The following is a 23,856-nucleotide window of genomic DNA, read 5'->3' as shown; positions in this document are numbered from 1 at the left end:
GTGTCCAATGTTTCTAGGACTTTGAAAGTTGATTGTAGATTTCAAGTTCTTTGATTTGTTAAATGTTTCAAATTTGTTGTTTATTTGGCCCGATTGAAAATTTAACATTTAACAGTCCACGACGCCTTTTCTGCAAATCGATCTTTTAATTTCGATTTCTGCGTCGCCTTCTAATTAATTAGTCTTCCATGGTTGCTAAGAGATTGTAGTGACTTCAATACGAGGTTGTGTATATTTATCGGAAGAATCCTTTGAAGAGGGTATGCCAGGATAGTCGAACTTATTGGGAAACGCTAGTGCCACGAATCACAACCAGTTTCGACAGGGCGCGTTTTGGCGGCGAGGCGTTTCGGCGGCGAAGTATTTCGGCGGATGAGCTTCAGAGATGCAGCAGGTGTACATGGACGACATCTTCCTCATCACGCCAAGTGTTCGTCATTTTCGCTCGAAAAGGAGCAGGCTTTGTCTTTCCAGTGGATTTCTGTCTGACGCGACCATCCACCGATGGTTCATCACTTGGTGCAGAACCTCAGGAAGCACTTATCTTCAAGGCATCTGAATACTTATCCTCGGTAGATCTACTATAACGGGTAGGCAGAGTTGGCGCTGCGCTTCCTCAAACCCGCCGCATAAACGGCCATCGGGGGCAAGGGGTTAAACACGAAATAAGAGCTTGAGAATCTTCCACAGCGGTAGTTCATTCTAGGTAAGATGATCTTCATAACTTCGTTGCAACACTTACTTTGATTTAAATTAGATGTCGACCCCAAAGAGTGGGCTCAGTTCCCGGATCCAAAAACCTGCAAATGAAAGAAAACCTCACAAGCTGCAGAGTTCCCTACAGTAATATTCACTCGTAGGTACTGAAAAAATAAATTAATTGAATGCGATAAGTATATAAGCCAGAAAGGGCAAAATAGTTAATACTAATACGCTAAAAGTTACGGCAGTTGTTTCATTTGTTTAGGCTCGAAATCCCGATATCAAATCTCTCTCATGACTTGGTGACCCATTTTCAGCAAAATAAATAAGAGGGCTAATTATAGATGAATACAAGAATACAACAATCGTCAATGGAAAGTGTAATATGACATATTTCAGCTGAAACCTAAAGAAAATGTACATTTCAATTACGGACAATGCAAATGGCGTGCAAAAACGCAATTATAAAATCCTCTTACGGAGTTAAAGGGCGAATCCGTTCACTAACAATATTTCCGGAATCCCCAAATTAATGAATCTAATCGCCAGAGATTACTAAAATATGGATGATGGCAATTAAAATTCCATGCGTTCTCAACTAACTCCTCAGCTGTTTTTAATTAAAATGAAGTGCACTCTGTTACAGCTCACAGAAGAAAGAGGAAGACGAAGGTCGACAATCGATAACCAAAAAGCACGTAGCCGGCAAAATGCGCGCCAAAATTGTGTGGTTCAAAATCCAAAAATAAATGGAGCCATCTATTAGACTGCTTCCCAAAAGATAAAAAAAAGTAGAGGATCATTAATTCTCGCAGTGCAGTTCTAACGCGAGGGTGGTAAAAATGTGAAAGCCATTTGGCATTCCTTCGAGGTCTAAGCTACCTATCGCAGAAAAATTCCAGGACCTTTCCCCCAGAAATAGTGCAAAACAGCAGAAGTGGGGGTGGTAGGACGGGCGGATGGATGAACAAGGCTCAAACAATAGCAAGAGCATATGCATTATAAAATGTAATATGGCAGCCAAGTGGTGAACCACAATAGGGCAAAAGTTTATTTATAATATGAATAGGACCCCGGGCACGAGGGACGAAAATTCTTGAGGGTAGTTTTCTTGGAAACATACATTTTTCGCGAAAATCTTCCATTATGGAATTCCGAATGTTCAGGGGCAAGTTTTCATGGGGTGACTGATCCGTGGTCAAACTTTCCGGAGTGTATTTACCCCACACAGATTTCTTAAATAATTTAGTTTAGCAAATTTTTCATTCTGGGCTAACAAGAGGTCACCAAATCATAATTATGCGGGACCCCCGGGCCTTGTACCCGCTGAACGTTACCCTACGGGCTTAAGGGCGTTTGAACCTCACGCCCACACCCCCAAATCTTCTTAAGCTTAATTTATTGAGTTAATTAAATAACTTCTTCGTTAGTTTTGAGTTTAGAAAATTTCTATCCTAATCCAAGCGAACTTTTCCAAAAATGTGGTGATTAACCCTTTCTAAATGCTGCCTAACTATTAAGCTTCTCGTATTTTAATGTTATTAAATTCCGATCATTTTGCACGGGATTATTTCATTAAACAGCCGTAAAGGAAGATTCCTACGTGCCTTACAAGCTGTTTGCTACTCGGTGGTGACATATCCGTTAGAACAGAAAATTGACCAAAAAAATAATTTATAACGCCAACCATAAATATTCACTTTCACAAATTATTCACAGCAACCTATCTAAAAGGAATTTGTAGTTGGATAGCGCTGGCGAGGAAATAAGACTAATTAGACGAAAAACCCGTATAAAATGTTGAGCATCACTGGCGTTAAGTAGATTCTAAACCAACTTGCATTAAAGAACAGGTATCCAAATTTACCTGACTAAAAAATATAGAAGTATTTATGACTACACATACATATACGGTCACCTTGAGATGTAAACAATAATTAGGCATTGAAAATAATGTAGCATGTACTGGTCCTACCACTCCCAGATAGAATATTTCAACTGGTTTCGTTAAGAAAGATCAGATATTATTCTGAGAATAAATAGTCGCATCGATGATTTAAAATGACCGAAAATTAACATCATTTATATTGTCTGCTTTTATCGAAAAGTGGTTATTTCAGATTAAATTATAATGAGTTCATTTGCATTCATGTACCTATCCGAAGTTGGCGGTCGCACGACTTTGCGAAGTTAAATGAGCGCGCCCCATCATGTAGTCAATAACAATAACGTTTTTACATGAATTTATGCATCACTTAGTCACTAATTTCGTTTCAAGAAGAAAAATGCGTTTTCTTCGGTGAATAGTTGATGGCAACCGGCGGTAATAATTCAATCTTTGACAACTGGTAAAATTTCTTAATGTGCTCGAGGCCAATAACACTTGATAGAATATTAAAAGCTTCACAGCTATTTTAAATTTCGGCAATAAAGATGTTTAAGAACCATCTACACGTAATTCTAATTTTTAAATGTGACAATCACTAAGAAGTGATCATCCCTTACCGAGATATTATGGTTAAAACTCAAAAGGCTTTGGGATGCCATATTCTACGTCCTCACAAATTGGGAGTTGATAATATAAAGGCAGGTTGTGATGCTGCACATACTGCAAGGCAATGACGAATCTACTTTGCAAAACTAGGCCAGTCATATCAGACACAGAAGGTGGCCTCGCATTGCAATAATTAATTGCAGTCATCCTGTTTTATTACCACCCACCTGGTATAATTCCAGATTTGCAAAATTGAAAAACATGAGTTGACTGAGGTACGGTGGAAAGCTGTAAAATTTAAGTAGGTACAGTTTTCAGTAACTAAATGGGCTTTCTGCTTTAAACTAGAGAAAATGTCTATTAAATTTAGTTAGTATTGGAACTCGGAAGAAGACCTATGATTTGCACCATCTTCGTCGTGTAGGCGAATGTTTCTTTCCCTAAAGAAGACAGTGCAGGCGATATAGAGGTACGACGCACCGTATTCTGCTAAAAAAACAAACTTAATTAAGTAACACGAGTTCTAGCAACCCGAAGAGGTCCTTGATGGATAGATGAACAGTTCATGGTGATATTGAAAAAACGCGCTACGACCACGAATCTCTCTGCTGCTGCTCCCTTTAAAGATCCTACTCTGCATACGCAGAAAGGGTGGTTCCAGAGCCCGTTAGGCGTGAGATGTTCCCCAAGAATTGGGAATGGCATAGGATGCGTCATTGTCTAGCTAAAAGCAGACCTAGAAGTAGACCCAGAAGAGGAAGCAAACATAAATGCGAACGGATGAGTCGGATTAACACAACAGATAAACTATGAATGAGGCATAAGGAATCGAAAAATAACGGATTTTTGAAACAAAAATTTTGGAGTGCCACGTCGAACTTTTTCTTTCAATTACATAATTCAACATGTGTATTAAATTATTTCTAAAGATCGTATTTTTCTGTGTACAGCCCACAAAAATTGTGTCAGGTTTTATAACAAAAAAAACGGGGAAAAAAATGTTCCAAAATTAAGATTATTCTCTCACTGCGCAAAACGGTTATTGGGTTATTTTGAATTCGCCTAAAATTTTGTGTCTTTGCTACCGAAATTACAGAAAATATCGAAAGCGAGCCGTACCTACGTAAAAATTCACTTACGTGAAGACGCACGTGTCATCGTTGAAAAGTCATCATGTTGTTGGCTGTTGGATGCTTCCAATGGAAGGGCCAGCACCGATCGACTACGACGAGTAAAGCCAGGATATACATCGTATTTGAAGTTTTGACTCCAGCATCAGTAAGATCTTGTCGAGGGCTACACATTCCCTATGTCGGTATCCACTTCCGACGTCCCGTTCATTTTGCTAAAAGCTGCCACAAAATAGGGAGACCGCGACTAAACCTCTAAGAAACTTTTAGGCGCTCTAAGTCGACTACCCCTCGAAGACGCGCGCCTTGCAAAAGGTAGCTAATTTCGCCCCTAGCAAAAAACGCAGAAGTTGTACGCGTTTTTAAAATCTATCCGACGACACCAATTTGAAAGCAATCGGATCAAAACTATGAAAGAAGATAGGAAAAGACTTAAAAATCTCAAGGTTAGTATAGCAGGGTAGGGGACGCCACCCAGATTTCGGCGACCCTCCACATGTAGCCCCGTCTCTAAAGTTGTTAATTACACGGCCCCGGTAGGTGCATGTACACTCCTCGTCTTTCTACAAGCGTTCTTCTATGGGACCGCAATTGCTGCCAGCCAGCCAGCAGCTACCTTTTTACGAATAAATTTGCAAAAATGCGCCAAAAACCTGTGATGGACTTTTTTGTTGTATTTTAGTACGATTGCAACAGATATCGAATGGTAAGATTTCTAGGGAATATTTCTGAACTTCTCTCATCAATTGCTATTCCCGGCTTTCCAACACCTAGGTGTGTAATTAAAGGTCCTAGAGCATATTCGAAGACGTCAGCGAATTTCCAAAAACATATATGTCTTAGTATATCACACCTGGAGATCCAAGGATGTCCATGAAGATCCGAAGATGTCCATGGAGATCCGAGGATGTCCATGGAGATCCGAGGATGTACATGGAGATCCGTTGATATCCAAAGATATCCAGAGGATTTCCGAGGATGTCCAAAGATGTCCGGTGGATATCCATGGATTTCCACAGAAAATGGATGTATGGTGTACAAAATTCCACCTGCGATTTCTTCCTCGATCCCTCTCTTGTTTTGGGCCCTCAACAGGCTTGCGCCCAATTACAGAGTGACCCGCATAATGCTTTTTAGAGGTGCCTCAGCAGAAGGTCTTAAGTTGTTATATACTACTCCGGTATTTACCTTACGAATTAGGAAAACTGCAGGAAAACCTAATTCGGAGTAGCCGGCAGAATGCTCGAAATTGGTATAAGGTAATTCCCATCTCTGCCGCAGATGAAAAATTCACCTCAACCCAGGTTTGAACCTCAGGATTTATAGTCCAACGCTCTACCACTGAACCATAAAGTCGGTATACCGCAGCAACATAAAAGGTTAGATGGTATCTTCATTAATGGCCCCCATATAAACTTTATATCAGCACTAAAACACTTTGCCCCTAAAGCGACACCAAAGAGAGAGAAACGGCCTTTGCATCAAACCTACTCCCCCGACTATGCGGCCCTGAAACAAGCTTCCCTGGAGAAGTACGACAACGACGTGATACGCCGAGTTATTAGTCAAGGAACAAACACAAAGTTCGTCGATACCTTTCACCAAAGAAAGGCGACAACTGTAAAAAGGATCATCCACAATGTCAACGACCCCCTCCGTCTCCTATAGACGCTGTTACACTCCAGAATCCGTCGCGGACGCTTCTCGAACTAACGAAATTTGGCAGCAGCATCGAGGCAGATAACAAGGAGAACGGACAAATCTATGCGATCACAAATGCCCGGGATATCATTTCCATCGGGAATGCCCAGTACGTCTCGCTGACCAGGGAAAATTGCCAGCGGGCTAATCCGCTCCGCTCCCAACGCCGGCCTACCAACACTTACCGTGCCCGGCACCAAAGTACTAGCCCTACTCGACTCGGGGTCTACACACGATATCATCCCAGAGGACCTCGCCAGCATCATCGAACATCGCATCAACACCACTGCTGAAGTGGCACATCCGCATCACCGCCCGAACATCATTTGATGTTTCACCATACGGCAACCAGACTGAAGAAGACGTTTTCATGGCAGCATCCGTCCTCGTATCTCAAATCATAATGGGACAACCATGGTTCTATAAATACAAATCCGTCCTGGATGACGACTGCGTGCATTGGAGAACGAGATATTACGTCAGGACGTCCCATTTCGAGTCCATCCGTACCGTTACTCGACAGAGAAAATCGCCGAGGAAGTCAAAACAATGTTGGCGACAGGAATCATCAAGATGAGCACATCAGAATACAGTTCACGTTTTCCTATCGTCGTGGAAAGACCTCAAGCCTAGATTTTGGGTAGATTACCGAAGTCTCAACTCCGTAACCAAACACGACAGCTCCAACCTGCCACACATCCGGGAAACATCCTAGACACGGGGACCGCAAGGGTTTTCTCGGTGGTCTACATCTACTTCAAATCCTGCTACTGGCAAGTGCGTTTGAAGGATGAGTCAAGACCGCTGACAGTCGTTTCAACTCCCGATGGCGCCTCCTATCAGTTAAGAGGCTAAAGAAATGCCCCAAAAATTAATGACACAGGTCCTTGCGGGATTACTAAGGTAGTTCGCATTAGTCTATCTAGACGACATCGTTATCCGTTCCGACAATTTGGAAGACCACATCCGCCACATTTATGCAATCAAGGCCGACTTATGATAAGAGCCTCGAAAATGTACGACGACGTCATGCAAACTTACCATGACGCAGCCACCGCCGAAGAAAAGACCCGCGCCGTCCTTACCCAATATCTCTAGCTGAAGATAGGCAACCCCGTGCGAGATTACGTCCTAAGATGTTAGGTGTGCACAGCACAAAACGCGGGTCGATACACGAAGCCACCTTCCGCCTTCCGGAATGGTTCCTTTACGTCGAATCAACAATGGGGAACCGAATTCATCCTGGTGTGGTAACAGATGTCTACAGTATGTCGATGTTTCACCACCACCGACGCTGTGGTAAATTTACTGGAGCGAGAAATTTTTGGACGATACGGGTTCCTTGGAGTCATATCATATCTAACAATGGGCTCCAGTTCCTCTCTGTCACTTAGGACCGCGCAAAGACACGGGGGATGTTAACACCGCACAACCACCATATGTCACCCTCAGGCCAACCCGGAGGAGAGAAGGAACCAGGAAATCAAGAGAGACTTCCAAATTCACCTTCAGGGAAAGGATCCAAAAACGTGGGACGCGTGCTACGAACACGAAGGGAAGCCGCTCCTGGAATGCGGTGACCAGGAAAGTCACATGCGAAACTAATCCAATCCAGGAAAGTGGAGGGCCGTATCAAAAAATTTAAACTTTATTGATACGACTCCCCAATTTCCTGGATTCGTCAGATTCATGTTCCTCTTACGTCTCATTTTGTACGCTCAAAACCTTGCTTCAATCATGTCATTATCCCATGTTTAATTTGCCCCTCTCGTTGGTGCTGGATTAGTGGAGCTCTTTCTGTGGAGACGGCTTTTAGTAATGATCGTTTCCTCTGGCAGGATATCAATCTTGAAGAACAAGGTTTAAAAAAGAGAAAGAGTGGAACTAAGTTGTGCAATTGGGGAATGGAGGAGTTGGAGCAACAAATTATAATAAAAACAGAGAAAAAGATACGTGTGTTGAAGACGAGGCAACATAACATATTGAAAACTTAATTAACAGGAGGATTACAAGGAGAATTAGAAAAACAAAAAGATGAAATAGAAATGGAAATATCCAAGCGAGTGACAGAAGCAAAACAAGTTATGTAAATGTTAGATCCAAAAATTAGGGGACGCAGAAACGAGAGCCTGAAACGTAACAACGAACAGTAGGGTAAGAGTGAAGGAAAAGTGAAGATTAGGAAAAACTTCTAGAATAGCAGAAGCAATTGAAGGCCATTGTCGAAACGAAAACCCAAAGTCTAACAAAATTGCAAAAAAAATCAGTGACAATTTTCTGAAGAAGAGAAACATAAAGTCGATGAGAAGAAAAACAGATCATAATCTAATTATATTCTACAAACCTAATAATCCTAGAGCCGAATAGTCCTGGAGTTGAGTCACAGAGGTGAGTTATCCCAGAGCCGAGTTATCCTAGAGTCGAGCACTCTTTCAGCCGAGTAATCTCGGAGCGGAATAGTCCTGGAACCGAATTATCTCGAAGCCGAGTAGCCCGGTGCCGACTATTACGGACCGGGACATTGACTGAAAGGCGGTAGGAAGTTTTCCGCGTCTGCTAGTTCGTCAATAAAATTTACCTTTGAAAAAGAAAAAGAATGGATCACGTTAGATATAGATGTTTCCCGTAAGGATACTAGCACCAAAGTATCATGATCTATGCTAGCACCACGGTGGCTAGCACTAAGAAATTCATAAAATCATAACTAATGATTTGAACCGCCGATACAGGATAAACATGCTTCATACAACTGTTTCGTTTCGTTAATTAATTTTACACTTTCACATTAAAATTATATGAAACAATTGAGCACCATCACACAAATCGCTATGTAAAACGGTGTTTCCTAAGAATTAATTTATGAATTAATTATGCAGTTAATTAGGAAACATAGATTAAAAAAGTCGATTAAAAAGTAACAGCGTTAGGGGATTGTACTAGTAAATTAGATAAGAAATATGTTAAATTACCCAATTATCCTTCATGCACTGGGTTATCTCAAATCTTTTCCAAATTAAATTTACAACCTATTACAATTTCAGATGATAGTAGGCATACAAAAAATTGTAGGTAATCCATATGACCCCGGAAGGATAAATCGTAAATGTACAAAGTGCCTTGTTAAAGGCTGTAATCAAGTATATCACTTCAAAAGTGATGTTGTGTAAAATCTAGCGTTATCCGCACATATGGTTGGAAATAATCATACAGTATATGATATGTTCCTAGTTAAGCAAATAAGCAGTAAAAGTGAGTTAAACTGTAAAAATAATCGCTTCCTAATAAAGGAGGTAAACTTTCACTTTCACTTGTAATTAGTTTAAAGGTTTGCTGATGATGACAGTTTTGCTGTGGAAACACGTTCGATTGTTTATTATATTATTATTGTGATTTATAGCGTTTCAGGTGTCCACATTTACTAACTTGCATTTTTCTACCAATGGAGCTCTAAAGAGACGTTTCGTTCATACAATTACATTGTTTGTCTCACTTCTCGACCCTCAGATTCCATAAAGGATATTTTAAATTCTAAACTTTGGTTTTAAATCCATTTATTTTACTTCTCGAATTCAGTCGCAATCAAAATTGACAAATAGGGCATTCAATTCCGCATTAAATGAGACCCGACGCACATTTTTTGGACCCCCCGTTCGTATACGAGGCTCATCGAACTATGAAGAAAAGGGGAAAAAATAGGTACACGTTTTATAGACGTCGACCTTTAACTGTCGCCGGGCCCCTCGGCCACAGAATAAGGAAAATTTAGAGTACTATTTATTATGTGACTCGGCTCCTCAAAGTATGTAATTTCCCTCAGCCCATATAAGGCAGCCTTGGTCAGCATGCGTTGCGTCAACTACATCTGGTTGGAGGAGTTAGTGCAAAAGTTTCCCTTACAGTAATCATGAAACCATTGAGCACTTAACCCTAGCCTTCCGACATCCACAACAACCTGCACCCCCTCGTTGCAGAAAATTGTGGAAGGAAGAGGCTGTTGAGTTAGTTCCTTGGAGATAGAAACGGGGTCAAGACCAAACTTTGAAACCTACCATCACCAGAGGAGTGGACTCTTATGGTGTCCTAACCACAATGTAGTTGTGGGTAAGTTCTCAACCAATGTTTGCGGGATGCTTCGGATGTTGGTGGTAGGGATGTCAAGTTGAATTTGGAGAGGGCTCAATAAAACAGGTCAAATCTCAATGTATCTAAAGTATTTTCTGCTTAAGTCATGGTCGGCAGTTGTAGTGCATTTTTAGGTAGTCAACGTATTTGGTGACGTATAATTGGAATGTTTCACCACTCTTCTACACAGCTCGGTGGAGAAAAAATCCACCATTGATGACAAAAGCTGATCCTTCCAAGTTTACCCTATGCAGTGGTGTAAAAAGGTCATATAACACTGAGTTGTCTGTGAGGTGTCTTCCTCATTTCGACTTCATCGAACAGTGAAAGAGAATAGGATACCAGCTGATAATGAAATAATAAGGTTCAAAATATCTCGATGCGACCTGCATTCTCAAAATTTGTTTCTTTAATTAATTAACTAATGGCTTTTCATTTTTTTGGTAATAACTGGTGCTAACTTCTAGTATAGGTACCTACTCCTGAAACTCTGGAGGAGTAACTTGTATAATTAAGACATGGGATACACAATTAAAATGGAATTCATTTGAATGGGAGGTTTTGGTGTCTATGGATGAAATGTGATTCACAGTAACGAACTATATAATCTGTAAATTAAAAGCCATGGTTTAATCAAATCTGTGCTTATATGGCAAATGAATAGAAAAAAGCAGCATTTCGATGACACGTAGTTTATTGTAGGTATTAATTTATACAGATACAATTATTAATAGTTCCTGTATATAATACTTCTAACGGTATATCGTGCACGTACGATTACAAAAAAACATATACACTAAATAAAATAAACCTACAACAAACCCACACGTCTTTAATTCAAATTTTAAATTACATCATTTTTTTCTAAGTGCAAAGGAACCTTTAAATTAAATACACTTCAATTAGACCATTAATCTTAAATCGATTCGTTTTCGAATGGAATGCATATCGATATTTAATATTCTAAAAGGAGCTATAATTTATATTTGTAATTTGAAAAAAATTATTAGTTGCCCTGTATAATTTAGCTATGTATTTCATTTACTAATTTCGATTCGTTCACCGGAAAAAAATGATAATACAAATAGTAGACGAAAACTTAATTAATTAAGGTGTAACTGAAGAGTTTTAACATTGACGGCTTTATTTAACCCGCGCGTTTAAAATAAAAACTTGAAAGATTATGTTTATTCATGATTGATCGACGCTTAAGCTTCGCGTACCTTTGAACTCGGCCGTGATGATCTGTGGCATAATTTTAATCACACCTCTCCTAAATTGAAAATAAAGAAGCGATTAATTATGAAAATGGTTTTACGAAGTAATTAAATATTTGAAATCTAACCACAGTGAACGTTCCAGTTTAGCTTGGAGGAAAAGTGAACTAACTTACCTTTGACGATATCAGCGTCAAAGTCGGAGACGATTCCTGCAAATAAAAATTCAATTAATATCGAAAAATGCTTAGGGCGTAACCGTGCAAAACCATTTTTCATAATGACGAAATTAGCGAGACTAAAGACCAGGTAATTTTGTCTTTGCGTTTTCGATAACATACTGACAATATGAGTAGACATAATGTGATGTATTATTAATTATTAAGTCGTGTACTGTTCGCTTCGTTGAATAAGCAAACTTCATTATGCAAATATTTGAAAGTTCTCAAGTGAACCTCCATTATTATTTTGGTAGTACAAAAGGTATCTTTTCTAAAATTTATTAGCTGGGGTTGTGTATCAAACTTTAGGGATACAAAATTTAACCTTTTGCGTATGACTTATTTATGTGGGGTGTCTAATGTCCAAAATGGACTCAATCAAATTTAGGGCACCCTAAGTGTTACTTAGAGTTGTTACAACATCACAAACTTTTTATTGTTATTTAGAACAGTTGGTTGGGGTGTCTTTTTGTGCCCAAATAAGTTTCAACCACCTATTGCCTATTGTAACAAGAATTTAATCTCCTTATCGTACACAGATTGATATTTTTTTCTTTCCTTCACAGACAACCATAAGGAGGACGTCAAAAATTTTAAGCTCATATATGCTGCATCGGACTGAGAAAGACCAGACATTCCTACTACCATGATTTTTAGCGAAGTTAGTGCATCAGGGAAAGTCGGTTTTCGCCGAGTCCACCACCGAATCGGCAGCCTTCGCCCCACACACGAAACGGTAAACCGTTCGGCTTTTTTGTATGTGTCTGGCATTCTTTGGTTTTTTATTATCACGGCCTACCCCTGTTTATAAACACGTAATTAATTAATTTGTGAATGTGTGAATATTTTGTGAAAAATATTGAATAACCTTTTGGTACAGGACACCCCTTATAAAAATTGAAGAGCACACAAGAAGACTACCGTATAGAGAAATTAAATAGTGGTAGTTCCATTTGAAAGAAATAAGTAAAAATAATCATGGCACTTTGAAGTATGAAAATTTTTTTGTGAACATCCTGTATCACTAAATTCAACTTTTTCATTACCAAAGTGTTGCATTTTATTCAGGTTCACATTATTCATCAAACGTATTTCTTAACTTTAAAATCAAAGTCGCTACGATTTACCAAAGTGTGGGGGCTCATAGAGAAGATTTGATATCGTAAGCATACGGCGACCTGAAAAAGGCATTGGTTGGAAAAAATTATGTTATTTGTGGAGGGACCACGGAATAGGTGTGAATTAGAAAAAAAGGGTAGGAATTAGGTTGTTGGTAGGTGGTCGGAGTAATGTGCGTTAAGTCACGATAGCGTTCGCGTAAAGCCGACAAGAAACTCAGGTTAAGCCGCGGAGCAATTCGCGTCGTGAATCGTGAGGAAATTGACGTGAATCGGCCAGAAATAAAATTAAGTCGGTCACCGGTAGTTGCACACAGGGTTTATTTTATATACAGGGTGTTCTTTAAAGACATACTAATATTTAAGGCGATGATTCTTGGATCCATTTTGAAAAAAAAACTTCCTATGAACGAATGTCCTAAACGTTTTAATTATTGAGATTAAAAAAAATAGAGAAATAGAGATAATTGTAGGCATCTTTACGAAATTTGGTACATGTCTTCTACGTATCAAGATGCATTTTCTGATGTGCAAAATCTTTTGTTTCCTATACCAATGGCGTCCGTACGGATTTTGCATTGAATATTTTTGAAGAAAAAATACTACGCCACTGATTTCTCTTAAAATAAGAATTATTTTTTAAATCCTCATTTATTTTTGAGCAAATTTGATCTTCTGGTTTTTCTTTGTTCGACGCATGGTTTTCGCTTATGCTAGGAAATTAATCCTGAAGTAAAAAGAGTTTTATTATTTTAATCGTCTTCTTTAATTCTACTTAAACACTCACTCTAAACGGCGTAATAAAAATCTCGTATAGCAACTAACTTTTTTTCTAAAATGTTGTAACTGGCAAAACTACTTGTCTTGCAACAAATACGCTCAAATACGGCACTACCATACATTAAAACAATAAGCGGTTATGTTTCAACGTCCACCGAAACAAAAACAATGAACGTCCGTTTCCTCTATTTAAAAACCTTCTCTCTTTCAATTGCGTCCTTCCTTATTATCATATTTAATGCGTCGACGAAGGATAAACTGCGCGCCTGTGTCTTCTTGTCGGTGAAACTTGAAACTAATTGGCTTAAGCAGCGATAACAAAATTTCTTATCGCAACGACCAGATTTAAATGAGATAACTAGAGTCCCTAATCTTTCTAAATGATTAATAAAATAAATACTTCGTGATTGTATAAAAAAATTAAGCAACAAATAATCCTAAAACAAAATCACGTTGACTTCAAATTCAAATACCATGATCGAAATTGTGTTCAATTAAATGTTTAAAGAAAATTACCGAGCGACCCAACATTATTTTGGGTGCAAACAAAACGTCCGTATGACATATTTTGCCTTTTTGGTTCTGATTTTGTAAGTTAGTGCCCGCTACACTATCATAATTTCTACCGAAAAATCACTAATTCACGTCAGTGAGAAACGCATCAGGCATGCCTGCAGAATGTTGAGCAGTGGAAATATGAATCGCTGCAGCACATTCGGAGCAATTCGAGAGAGATTCTTTTTGTACCATAAATGATCATGAGGATCTAGGAAACCATAGAAGGTACGACGATGGCTAAATTCGGGAGAAGTTCCGCAATTAAACGGTTATTATCACGTAGTAAAGAAAACCATAAAATTTCGATTATTTCCGAAGATATGACAGAAAAACTACTTATCATGCAAATATTTCAAGAAGTTTAGTTTTTTAGAGTGTATATTTGCCCGTTCCGATTTTTGGATTTTTTTAAACCTCTTTTTTCTTTGATGTTATGCTCTGCTATTTGACGTAGCGATCGATACATGTCACTTACGTCGTACCGTGCCGATATGTTCACAGTTTTACATTCTGCACGCTGAGTTTCCGTCATCCTATATCAATCAATATCGAGCGTACGAAGTTGAGGGGAAAATCTTGTCTATTATAAAAAATGACGAACTGCACCTTCAACAAAACAATTAGCACTGACTGCCCGAGAATTTTGCGTAAATGTACACGCTCTACAACCGTCGCGAAGCTAGCAACCTCGTTTTCTTTTTGTCTCCAGTATTTAAGGAAACACCACTTCCACCATAAAATAAACTACTTCTCTATGAATTTTTAAATAAATCGTCAATCACGATCAGATTAGATCAACGCCAGCCACGACGAAATGCCTCAAACGTGCATACTTTTCCAATATGAAACGCATAGTTTTTCGAAACCCCTTCGCCTTCGTTATCAGCACAGATTTTGGCTAAGAATAAAACATTTTATCCCAACTACTAGATGTTAGTACGCATACTTGACCAGATGCGCCTACAAAATATAATATAATTTACAAAAGCGAGAAGGTTAAAACGAAAACTATGCAATTACAAACAATTCCCGTCATTTTTGGTGTTTCGACCGAAGAAACGTCTACATGACGCTTTTTACACAACAATTTTACTTGTATTACTCATCCTCTTTTAAATTAATTTAAGATATTAGTTAAATCATCAAAGTTTTGCATTAGAATTATTTATTTATTAGTGGTTAACTGTGTTTAAAACCTTGTACTTTATGTATTAAATAAAAATAAAAAATAAAAAATAGATTGAAGTTTTGTTATATCGGTTTAAGGTAATTAGTTTCAAGATAAGAAAATACAGGTGCAGCTTATCGTTCAATGACGCATTAATTTGTTAAGAAAATGGAGACGGAAGAGTAAATCAAGGGAATTTTGTTTTAAATAGAGGAGACAGACGTTCATCGTCGCTTGTTTGGTGGGTTTCCTGGACGCTGAAACGTAACCCTTCATCGTTTTAGGTATTGGCAGTTCTACCGCTATTTGAGCGTTTTAATGGGAAGACAGTGTGTGTAATCGTAAAGTTCTTGTTGTAGAAGAAAGTTATGAGAGTCTATGAGTATTACGCGATTTAAGTCGTCGTGATAAACGTGAATGTTTTAAATCGAATTTAAAAAGTCAAGAGTACGAACAAGTACTTGTTTATCAGTACCCGTTAAAGGGAGTTTTCATGATCAAACTGCCAAGTTATCTGTAATCTGTAATTACAATGAACCCAGTGTTGTCTAAATAGAAGCTTGAGTACATTCAAAGAAGTAAAATTTTAAAGCAATATCTCTCGGTGTGTTGTGTTAATGCGTCTGTTTGAAGTGAATAGCAGTTACAACCAGAGATTTTGAATTATTAACGAGCTCCCAGCGAGTTTATCATTTTGCGGTGTATGTCCGTCTGTCCGATTACGATGAAATTTTGTAGGTGGATTCTCTATCAAATTTCTAGATCGGAGTTCGTGAATTGGCAATGTAGGCCAAAAAATAAAGAAGGCACTTTTGACATCTCCGATAGTTATGAACCGAATTGCATGAAATTCAATATGCGCATAGCTTTACCCATATCAATCGCAATTCCAAAAGTTGAGCCTAATCGATCAGCATTCACAGTGCCCTCTTGTCATCTCGCCCATACATAAACCGAATTGCAAACTTTCTTATTTATGAAGGTATTTAAATGAAATTTGATACATAGCCACTTGGAATAAAAGAAAATTTAACACCAGTTTCAAAATTTGGTTTAGCGCATGCGCACTGCCAACTTTCTTATTTATGGAGGCAATTAAATGATATTTCATACATAACACTTTAACTAAAAGCAAAACTACCACCAGGTTCAAAATTTGGTTTTGCACATGCTATAACCATACCCATACCCATACATGCTTTAATTAATTGTTTCTATTGATGACGTGTTGTGCATGGTACCGCATTCTTCCCTTTTTATATTATATTATTTGTTATTATTATATTAGTAGATGCCTTTCTGGACCTTCATTCGATAGAGTACCGCGAAGCGTAATATGGGAAAGTCTAACGCAAAGGAAGGTGAGTGCAAAATTAATAGAAGGAATAAAGGGGTTATACGAAAATAACAAAAGTTATGTGAGGAAGAATAATAGAGAATCGACAACATTTGAAATAAGCGAAGGTTTAAGGCAAGGAGTGGTCCTGACTCCTGAACCCAATACTGTTTCTACTAATAATGGACGATATCATCAAAGCAACAGTAACCAGAACCAAAAAGGTGCATATCGGTACCAACAAGCTAATACTGTGCGATCAAAAATGAGTTGCTGTCGAGTCACCTTTGGAACTTTTGTTTACATGGGAAATCGTATTTAACTTGAACTTCCAAAGGCGACTCGACAGCAACTCATTTTTGATCGCCCGTTACCCGTGAACGTGTCAGAATGTGCCTTTGCGGACGACGTAATGATTTGTGCAGCAAAGGAGAAGGACCTGCAAGATAACCTACGGATATGGGAAGAAGAATTAACAGAGAGAAACATGATAATAAACACGAATAAAACAAAAATAATGGTGATAAGTAAGGAGAACAAGAACATTAACATAGTAATAAATCAAAACAAGATAGAACAAGTCGAAGCGTACAAGTATTTAGGTGTATTGATAGACAGAGAGGGAAATATGGAAATGGAAATTAACGAGAGAATTGGTAAGGCAACAAGATTATACCACAGCCTAAACAAGTCGTTTATAAGCAGAAAGGAGATTAGTACAAAAACAAAAATGACAGTATACAAAACGGTATTTAGACCAATCCTAACATACGGAAGTGAGAGCTGGGTGCTGACGAAGACCATGAAAAGTAAAATACAGGTCACCGACATGAAATACTTAAGAAGAGTTAAAGGAATCACCAGAATGAACAGAATAAGAAATGAGACAGTGCGAGAAGAACTGGAAATTGAGCCAATTATTGACATGACAGAAACAAAAACTGAAATGGTTTGGGCATATATGCAGAATGGACAACGACAGACAAGTTATGGGAATCAGGCGTACAAAAGAAAAGAACAAGAGGACGACCCAAAAAAACGTGGAACGATGAAGTGGCCGCAATACTGAAAAGAAAAGGAAGAACGTGGGCAGAAGCGAGAAAACTGGCAACAGATAAGAAACAATGGACAAAATTTGTACACGAAATTGAAATGTGAATTAAAAATTATGTACCTTACACCTTAGGGTTAAAGGTTTCTTTGATTATATATATACTTATTAGTAGATGTACTGTGTCTCCAGGAATATTTTACAAAAAACTGAAACCGTGCGAATTGAAATTGATGGCCAAGCGGACGAACAGATGGACGAGACATTTACCATCTATTTTAATTCAAAATTTAACGTTGAACCCAACCCAAATCGATATCCCTCGGACACAAACGGTTTCGGCAGTCTCAAGCAGATAGAAGATTGATACCTTATTCTCAAACTCTCTAAGTCGGTGTTGAATTTCTCTCAAAATGTGATGCTGGAACATCCTTTGATTCGTGCGGATAGTTGCAAATGAATGGCAATTGTAAACTTCACATAGTGCGAGCTACAAAACAGTCCTCGTTTATCTAGTCCGGTACACATTTGCTTCCAACCCAGCTCATTACATTAAAATTTTCGTACCCATCAGCGAAGCGGCAAATGTAATATATTTCTACAATTTAGTTAACAAAAGACTCTTTTTCTAATCCGATTGTTGTATTAGCATTTAGTAGGACAAATTACGCAACCTTGCACTGGAGGAAATTATGGAGGTGCTATAGGTAGAAATAGGCTGTCATAATTTATATACGACACAGTGATTTAAACAAAGATAAATAACTTCATTGAAACAAATGGCAGGACCTTGCTTTCCTGTAATATCAAGTACTGAAACAACGAGTAGCGATGAATTTATACAAAATATATCAAAAAGCCATCTAATGCACTAAATAAAGGGCGCAACAAGTAAATTTAATTAATTATCATTGTTAATGTTTGTTCAATAAAAAATGTCACCATTTTTTGGAGATCTTGATTGAGGGATTTCCGTCGCGAGGTATACCTACCATAATTTGGAGCCCGCTGCACCTCTCTGCCACAATCGTGAATCAAACCTTAATTTATTGTAGCGCACCATTACGTAACGTTAAATCTCATTTGATTGTGTACTTCACATTTCCATCCTACATAATGTAAAACACGATACATTCTACGTTGTTATTATGGCATATGAATATAAATATGATACTTTAACCATCTAAAGCGCCCATATCACCACAGTGGAAGCTTCATTAAACAATTTTAAGCCACCACATAGATCTTGTAAATTTCTAAAACTTGTTCGTATTTCATAATATCATAAAAATATATTACGCTATTATACCAAGTATTTATTTGGCTAGTTTATTCTGATTTATTCACATTTCGTGAGAAGTTTTGTTTCCCCTCTGGAACTTCAAGAATTAATTGACTTTGATCTTTAATGTCGTTTATTACGGCTTTGATTTCAATGGATTCAGCGAAACCGTGTACCAAGTTGAATGTGAGGCGAATAAATAATTGGGTAATTGTTATTGCATTAAAACATTTAATAGCTGTGTTTACTGAAGTACGACACGTGAGTGGTAATTGTAATCGCGGATTCAACGACATGTGACTGTAAAGATATTTCGATTGCCATTAGTATTGCAACAATGTCAAACTAAATAGACGTTCATTGCGTTGTATTGTATAGGTACCTATCGATTTAAGAAAAGATTAATTTGCGGTATTTACGTTGAACATTAGATTAGAGTAGATCTTAATCTAGGGACTTATAAAAGATGAAACGGAATCACATTATGACATTTTTGAGAATCAAAAGATTCCCGAAAAAAAACCATTTCATTAGTTATCAATATTAAGTCCACAGGGTTAACCAAATCACAAGTTTTCGAAATCGCTAATTTGCGGAGGTATAGTTTCCAAACAAAACATTTGAGACCATTGTTTAGTTGGTAAACAATTTTCTTGGGTTCCTATACATACATAATTATATGTTACACCCTGTATAAATTCCTCAACGGCCAAATAGCAGTAAACTTTAACTCTGAAAATAAATTATTCTTGTCGATGTCTTCTACATAACTGAAAGCAATGTTATTCTTCTGTGCATCTTGATTTGATTATGACTGTAATTAAATGTAAGAGGACCATTGCAGGTGGTGAAGCTCCCGCCCAGTTCGGCGTTGGAAAAAAAGAAGAATTTGGGAGCACTATCTTTTCTACTAGAGTTTTCATTAATGGCCGTTTAGTTTGCACCGACAAATTTAAGTGTAACTTAGCTTAAGCGTAGCTTGAAATCCATGGCAACCATTGTCTCAATAATCGTTGCCATGGATTTTAAGCTACGCTTAAGCTAAGGTCCACTTAAATTTGTCGGTGCAAACAGCCATTAATAGAATAAAAATTGCTGTTTATTTCTGTATACAATCACAGATTTGTAGTTAATCTGTGATACAATATAATTGACTAATGTTTGATGATGACAAGATAATTTCTTACGCGACATAGAGAAGGAAGGTCATCAAGTCAGGAATATTATAAATATTCGACACCGTAAAACCAAAGAGCTTTTCTTTGCGGACCTAGAACCCAATGTAAATAACAAGAAGATATACGAACTTCAGTTCTTATTACATACCAAAATACAAGTTGAACCACCAAATAAAAGAAGAGACATAGTACAGTGTACAAGGTGTCAATCATACGGTCACTTAAAAACCTATTGTACCAGACCATACAACTGCGCCAAGTGTGGTAAAGGACACGATACAAGAACATGTGATAAATCCAGAAACACCCCCGCACAATGTGCCTTAGTGGAGGCGCCCATCCAGCTAACTATAAAGGCTGCTCCACATACAAAGATTTAGTAAACGCTAGAAACAAAACTCTCGGTCAGCAAAGTCAAAATCAAAACCAAACCCGTTCTGCAGTAAGAGACCCCGCAAGAACATACTCAAGTATTGTATCACCACAAACCCATATCGAGACTGATAATAACACGCATACACTCTTAACAAACCAAATAGCTACCCTTCTCACTGAATTTAAAACAATGTTCGCCCAGTTAATGAATCAAAACCAAATGATCCTGAATTTACTCTCATCTGTCGTTAACAAAATAAGTTCATAATGTCCAGCACACTGCGAATTGCGACCTGGAACTCAAACGGGTTACTAAACCATAAACACGAATTAATCACATTTTTAAGTATTAATAAGATTGACATCATTCTCATATCAGAGACACATTTTACAGACCGAACCGTACTCCGTATACCAAATTATGCCATCTACTCTACAAACCACCCTGATAATACAGCACATGGCGGGTCAGCGGTTATCATCAAAAAGCATATTTCCCACCATGAACTACCGAAATTTCAAACCGAATGGCTACAAGCTGCAGCTGTGGAAATAAATGCCCTGCCTTGGTCAGTGGTAATATCGGCAATATACAGTCCTCCACGCCATCAAATTACTTCCATACAGTACCAAACATTCTTCCAGGCCTTAGGTGTTAACTTTATTGCTGGAGGTGACTGGAATTGTAAACGGACTAAAAGTAATTATCGAATTAATAGGACTGGGAAAATAATGAAACTAAAACGAAAAGCTCTGGTGGAATTAAAACGAAACGGGAAATAAAATAAACTTAAAAGGATTTCAGGTTTTCTAAACGGGCCGAAATCTGGTCTGGTTCTGGCTCTGGGGGATGATTGTAACAAGGAACGGAATTAATCGGAAGTGCTCTCCAATGGCGTAGCTAGGGCGGGGGGGGATATGTCCCCGGGTACAACGGTTAGGGGGCGCCAAAATGAATATTAAAAACGTGATTGACGAGTTTGCAACAGTCAAATCAAGGAGGATCAAATTGTTGTAGACTATGTCTATGCCAGTCATGCATAATTATTAATTAGTACAGTTTTTTTTTTCAAATAAATTGTTGACAATCGTATAGAGAATTATTAGTCTGTATTCTATTTCATTACAATACCAAATTCTTCGAAAATGAACTATACAAACCGTAAAATTTCAAAATTTTCTTGGGGGTTCAGTGTGTCCCCAGACCACGAACTTATAAATTAAGATGGACTGCTGATCAAACAGTTGCATAGAGGTAGAAATGGCCCTAGCATGGGCGCCGCCATGATGTGCACATTCTAGTTATTTTCTAGGGGAATTTTCCTAGTGCTCAAGTTTTGAGACTATTGCAGTCTTGGAAAATGACATGTGTCACAGTATTTTATTTTGAATACGTGAGGTTAATGTTGGGTTAATGCTTGTTTATTAGTTGATTTGAATTTCGCGCCATGTGAGTGCACATTATGGCGGCCCCCATGTAGGTGTCATTTGTTAATTCAGCATTAGCAGTCCATCTTAATTTATAAGTTCGTGCCGCAAACTCTGTCGGTTCGACAAAGGGCGCAGACTTTGTGTCGTGTCCCCGGGCGCATATGACCCTAGCTACGCCACTGGTGCTCTCTGGTACTTTACAAACACATTTTATAGGACACACAACAAGGTGGGAGATGTAGAAGGGATTTCAAATAAAGGATGGAGATAAAGTCACTAAATATAGAGATGGGGACATAGGATGGGGACAACAACAGGCGACATCTAACGAGGAGATTTTACAACACATAGTACATGATCTTTCACAAATCTTACACTCTCTGCAGGAGAACCAACGTACTGGCCGATAGACACAAATAAAATTCCAGATCTGTTGGACTTCTTCGTGAATCGTGATGCATGGTATATCAACCAACTACACTAGAATCGATTCGAACATTGACATGTCATCTGACCATTCGCCAATAATAATGACACTAAGCAGCCACATTATTAAGGATCCTCAGATCCTTTATAGTTTTGTATTGTCGTCCGTCCGTCCGTCCGTCCGTCCGTCCGTCCGTCCGTCCGTGTGCGCTCTAACTCTTTTTAAAAGTGGCCGATTGTGTTGAAATTTGGTATACGGGTACGTTGGACATTATGAACGGACGCTATTGATTTTCAGGAAGCTGGTTCAACAGGAACAAAAGTTATACGACTTCGAGTGAATCGGGAACAGGAAAAACTGCGAACTCAATATAATAAAAATTAACATATTTCATTCCCTAGGTCATGTATCGAGTTCGAACCTGCGCTAGATTATTCCCTATGACTCTTAGATGTGTAACAATTCAATATAACTCTTCTCTGTGGTCTCGGTCAAAAGTTTTAGAGCAAAATGTACCCAAAATTATTCTTTACACATGAATTTAGAGTTGTAATTTGTAAAAGCTTTCAAACGCATTATCTTGATGCTGAAAGAGTTGATAACGTGCACGTTTGATAACCGCATGTGTGTGATTCAAAAATGTTAAATTATTTTTCTGAGGCCACATGGATATTGATCAAAATATGTCAAAATCGTTAATTATGCACCAAGATCGTTGGGAAAAAGACTACGCGCATTATCTCAATGCCCAAGATATGAATTTGATGCATTTTTGGCGACCACGTGGATTTTGATCAAAACATGTCAAAATCGTTATTTATGCACCAAAATCGTTGGGAAAAAGACTAGGCGCATTATCTCAATGCCCAAGACATGAATTTGATGCATTTTTGGCGACCACGTGGATTTTGATCAAAACATGTCAAAATCGTTATTTATGCACCAAGAGCGTTGGGAAAAAGACTAAGCGCATTATCTCAATGCCCAAGACATGAATTTGATGAATTTTTGGCGAAAACGTGGATTTTGATCAAAACATGTCAAAATCGTTATTTATGGCACCAAGATCGTTGGGAAAAAGATCAAGAGCATTATCTCAATGATCTAAACATGAATTTGATCTATTTTTATGGACCACATGGATTTTGATCAAAACATGTCAAAATCGTTATTTATGCACCAAGATCGTTGGGAAAAAAACCAAGAGCATTATCTCAAAGCCCAAGACATGAATTTGATGCAAATGTATTTTGTAAGATTAAAATAAATTGTCGTTAAAAGTGATTGTAATACTGAGGATCCTTCGATATTTCGTTGTATCGGTTTATTAAGAAAGAAGACTCTTACGAACAAGAGAACGAACTCGGACACATTTCAAGAATTTATTGAAGAAAATATAAGTTCTCAGTTGCGAATAAAGCAATCAGAAGATCTTAATACAGCAGTCAATTATTTAACTAACCTTATTCAGGAAGCTGCGTGGGAGTCAACTCCTAGTTCAGACGAAAATATATCTGAAAAGAACAACATCCCACTGTATATAAGAGAACTAGTGACTGAAAAAC

General features: G+C 38.1%; 1 protein-coding gene across 9 annotated transcripts in view; it reads right to left on the bottom strand.

Annotated features, from left to right (window-relative positions):
* LOC116170264 (voltage-dependent L-type calcium channel subunit beta-2) overlaps positions 1 to 23,856 on the bottom strand; it is a 272,421-nt gene that overhangs the window by 126,044 nt on the left and 122,521 nt on the right. For all 9 annotated transcript variants that reach the window (XR_004145199.1, XR_004145200.1, XM_031486525.1 and 6 more), the window contains one exon: positions 11,543 to 11,578. Coding sequence is in view for 7 of the 9 variants with exons in the window: in XM_031486525.1 (XP_031342385.1) it covers positions 11,543 to 11,578 (36 nt within the window). In the remaining 2 variants the exon portion in view is untranslated. The remainder of the gene's footprint in view (positions 1 to 11,542; positions 11,579 to 23,856) is intronic.

The sequence above is a fragment of the Photinus pyralis genome, unplaced genomic scaffold, assembly GCF_008802855.1.
Source record: "Photinus pyralis isolate 1611_PpyrPB1 unplaced genomic scaffold, Ppyr1.3 Ppyr1.4_LG5, whole genome shotgun sequence".
NCBI lineage: Eukaryota > Metazoa > Arthropoda > Insecta > Coleoptera > Lampyridae > Photinus > Photinus pyralis.
This window is presented reverse-complemented; position numbering and strand designations above follow the sequence as displayed.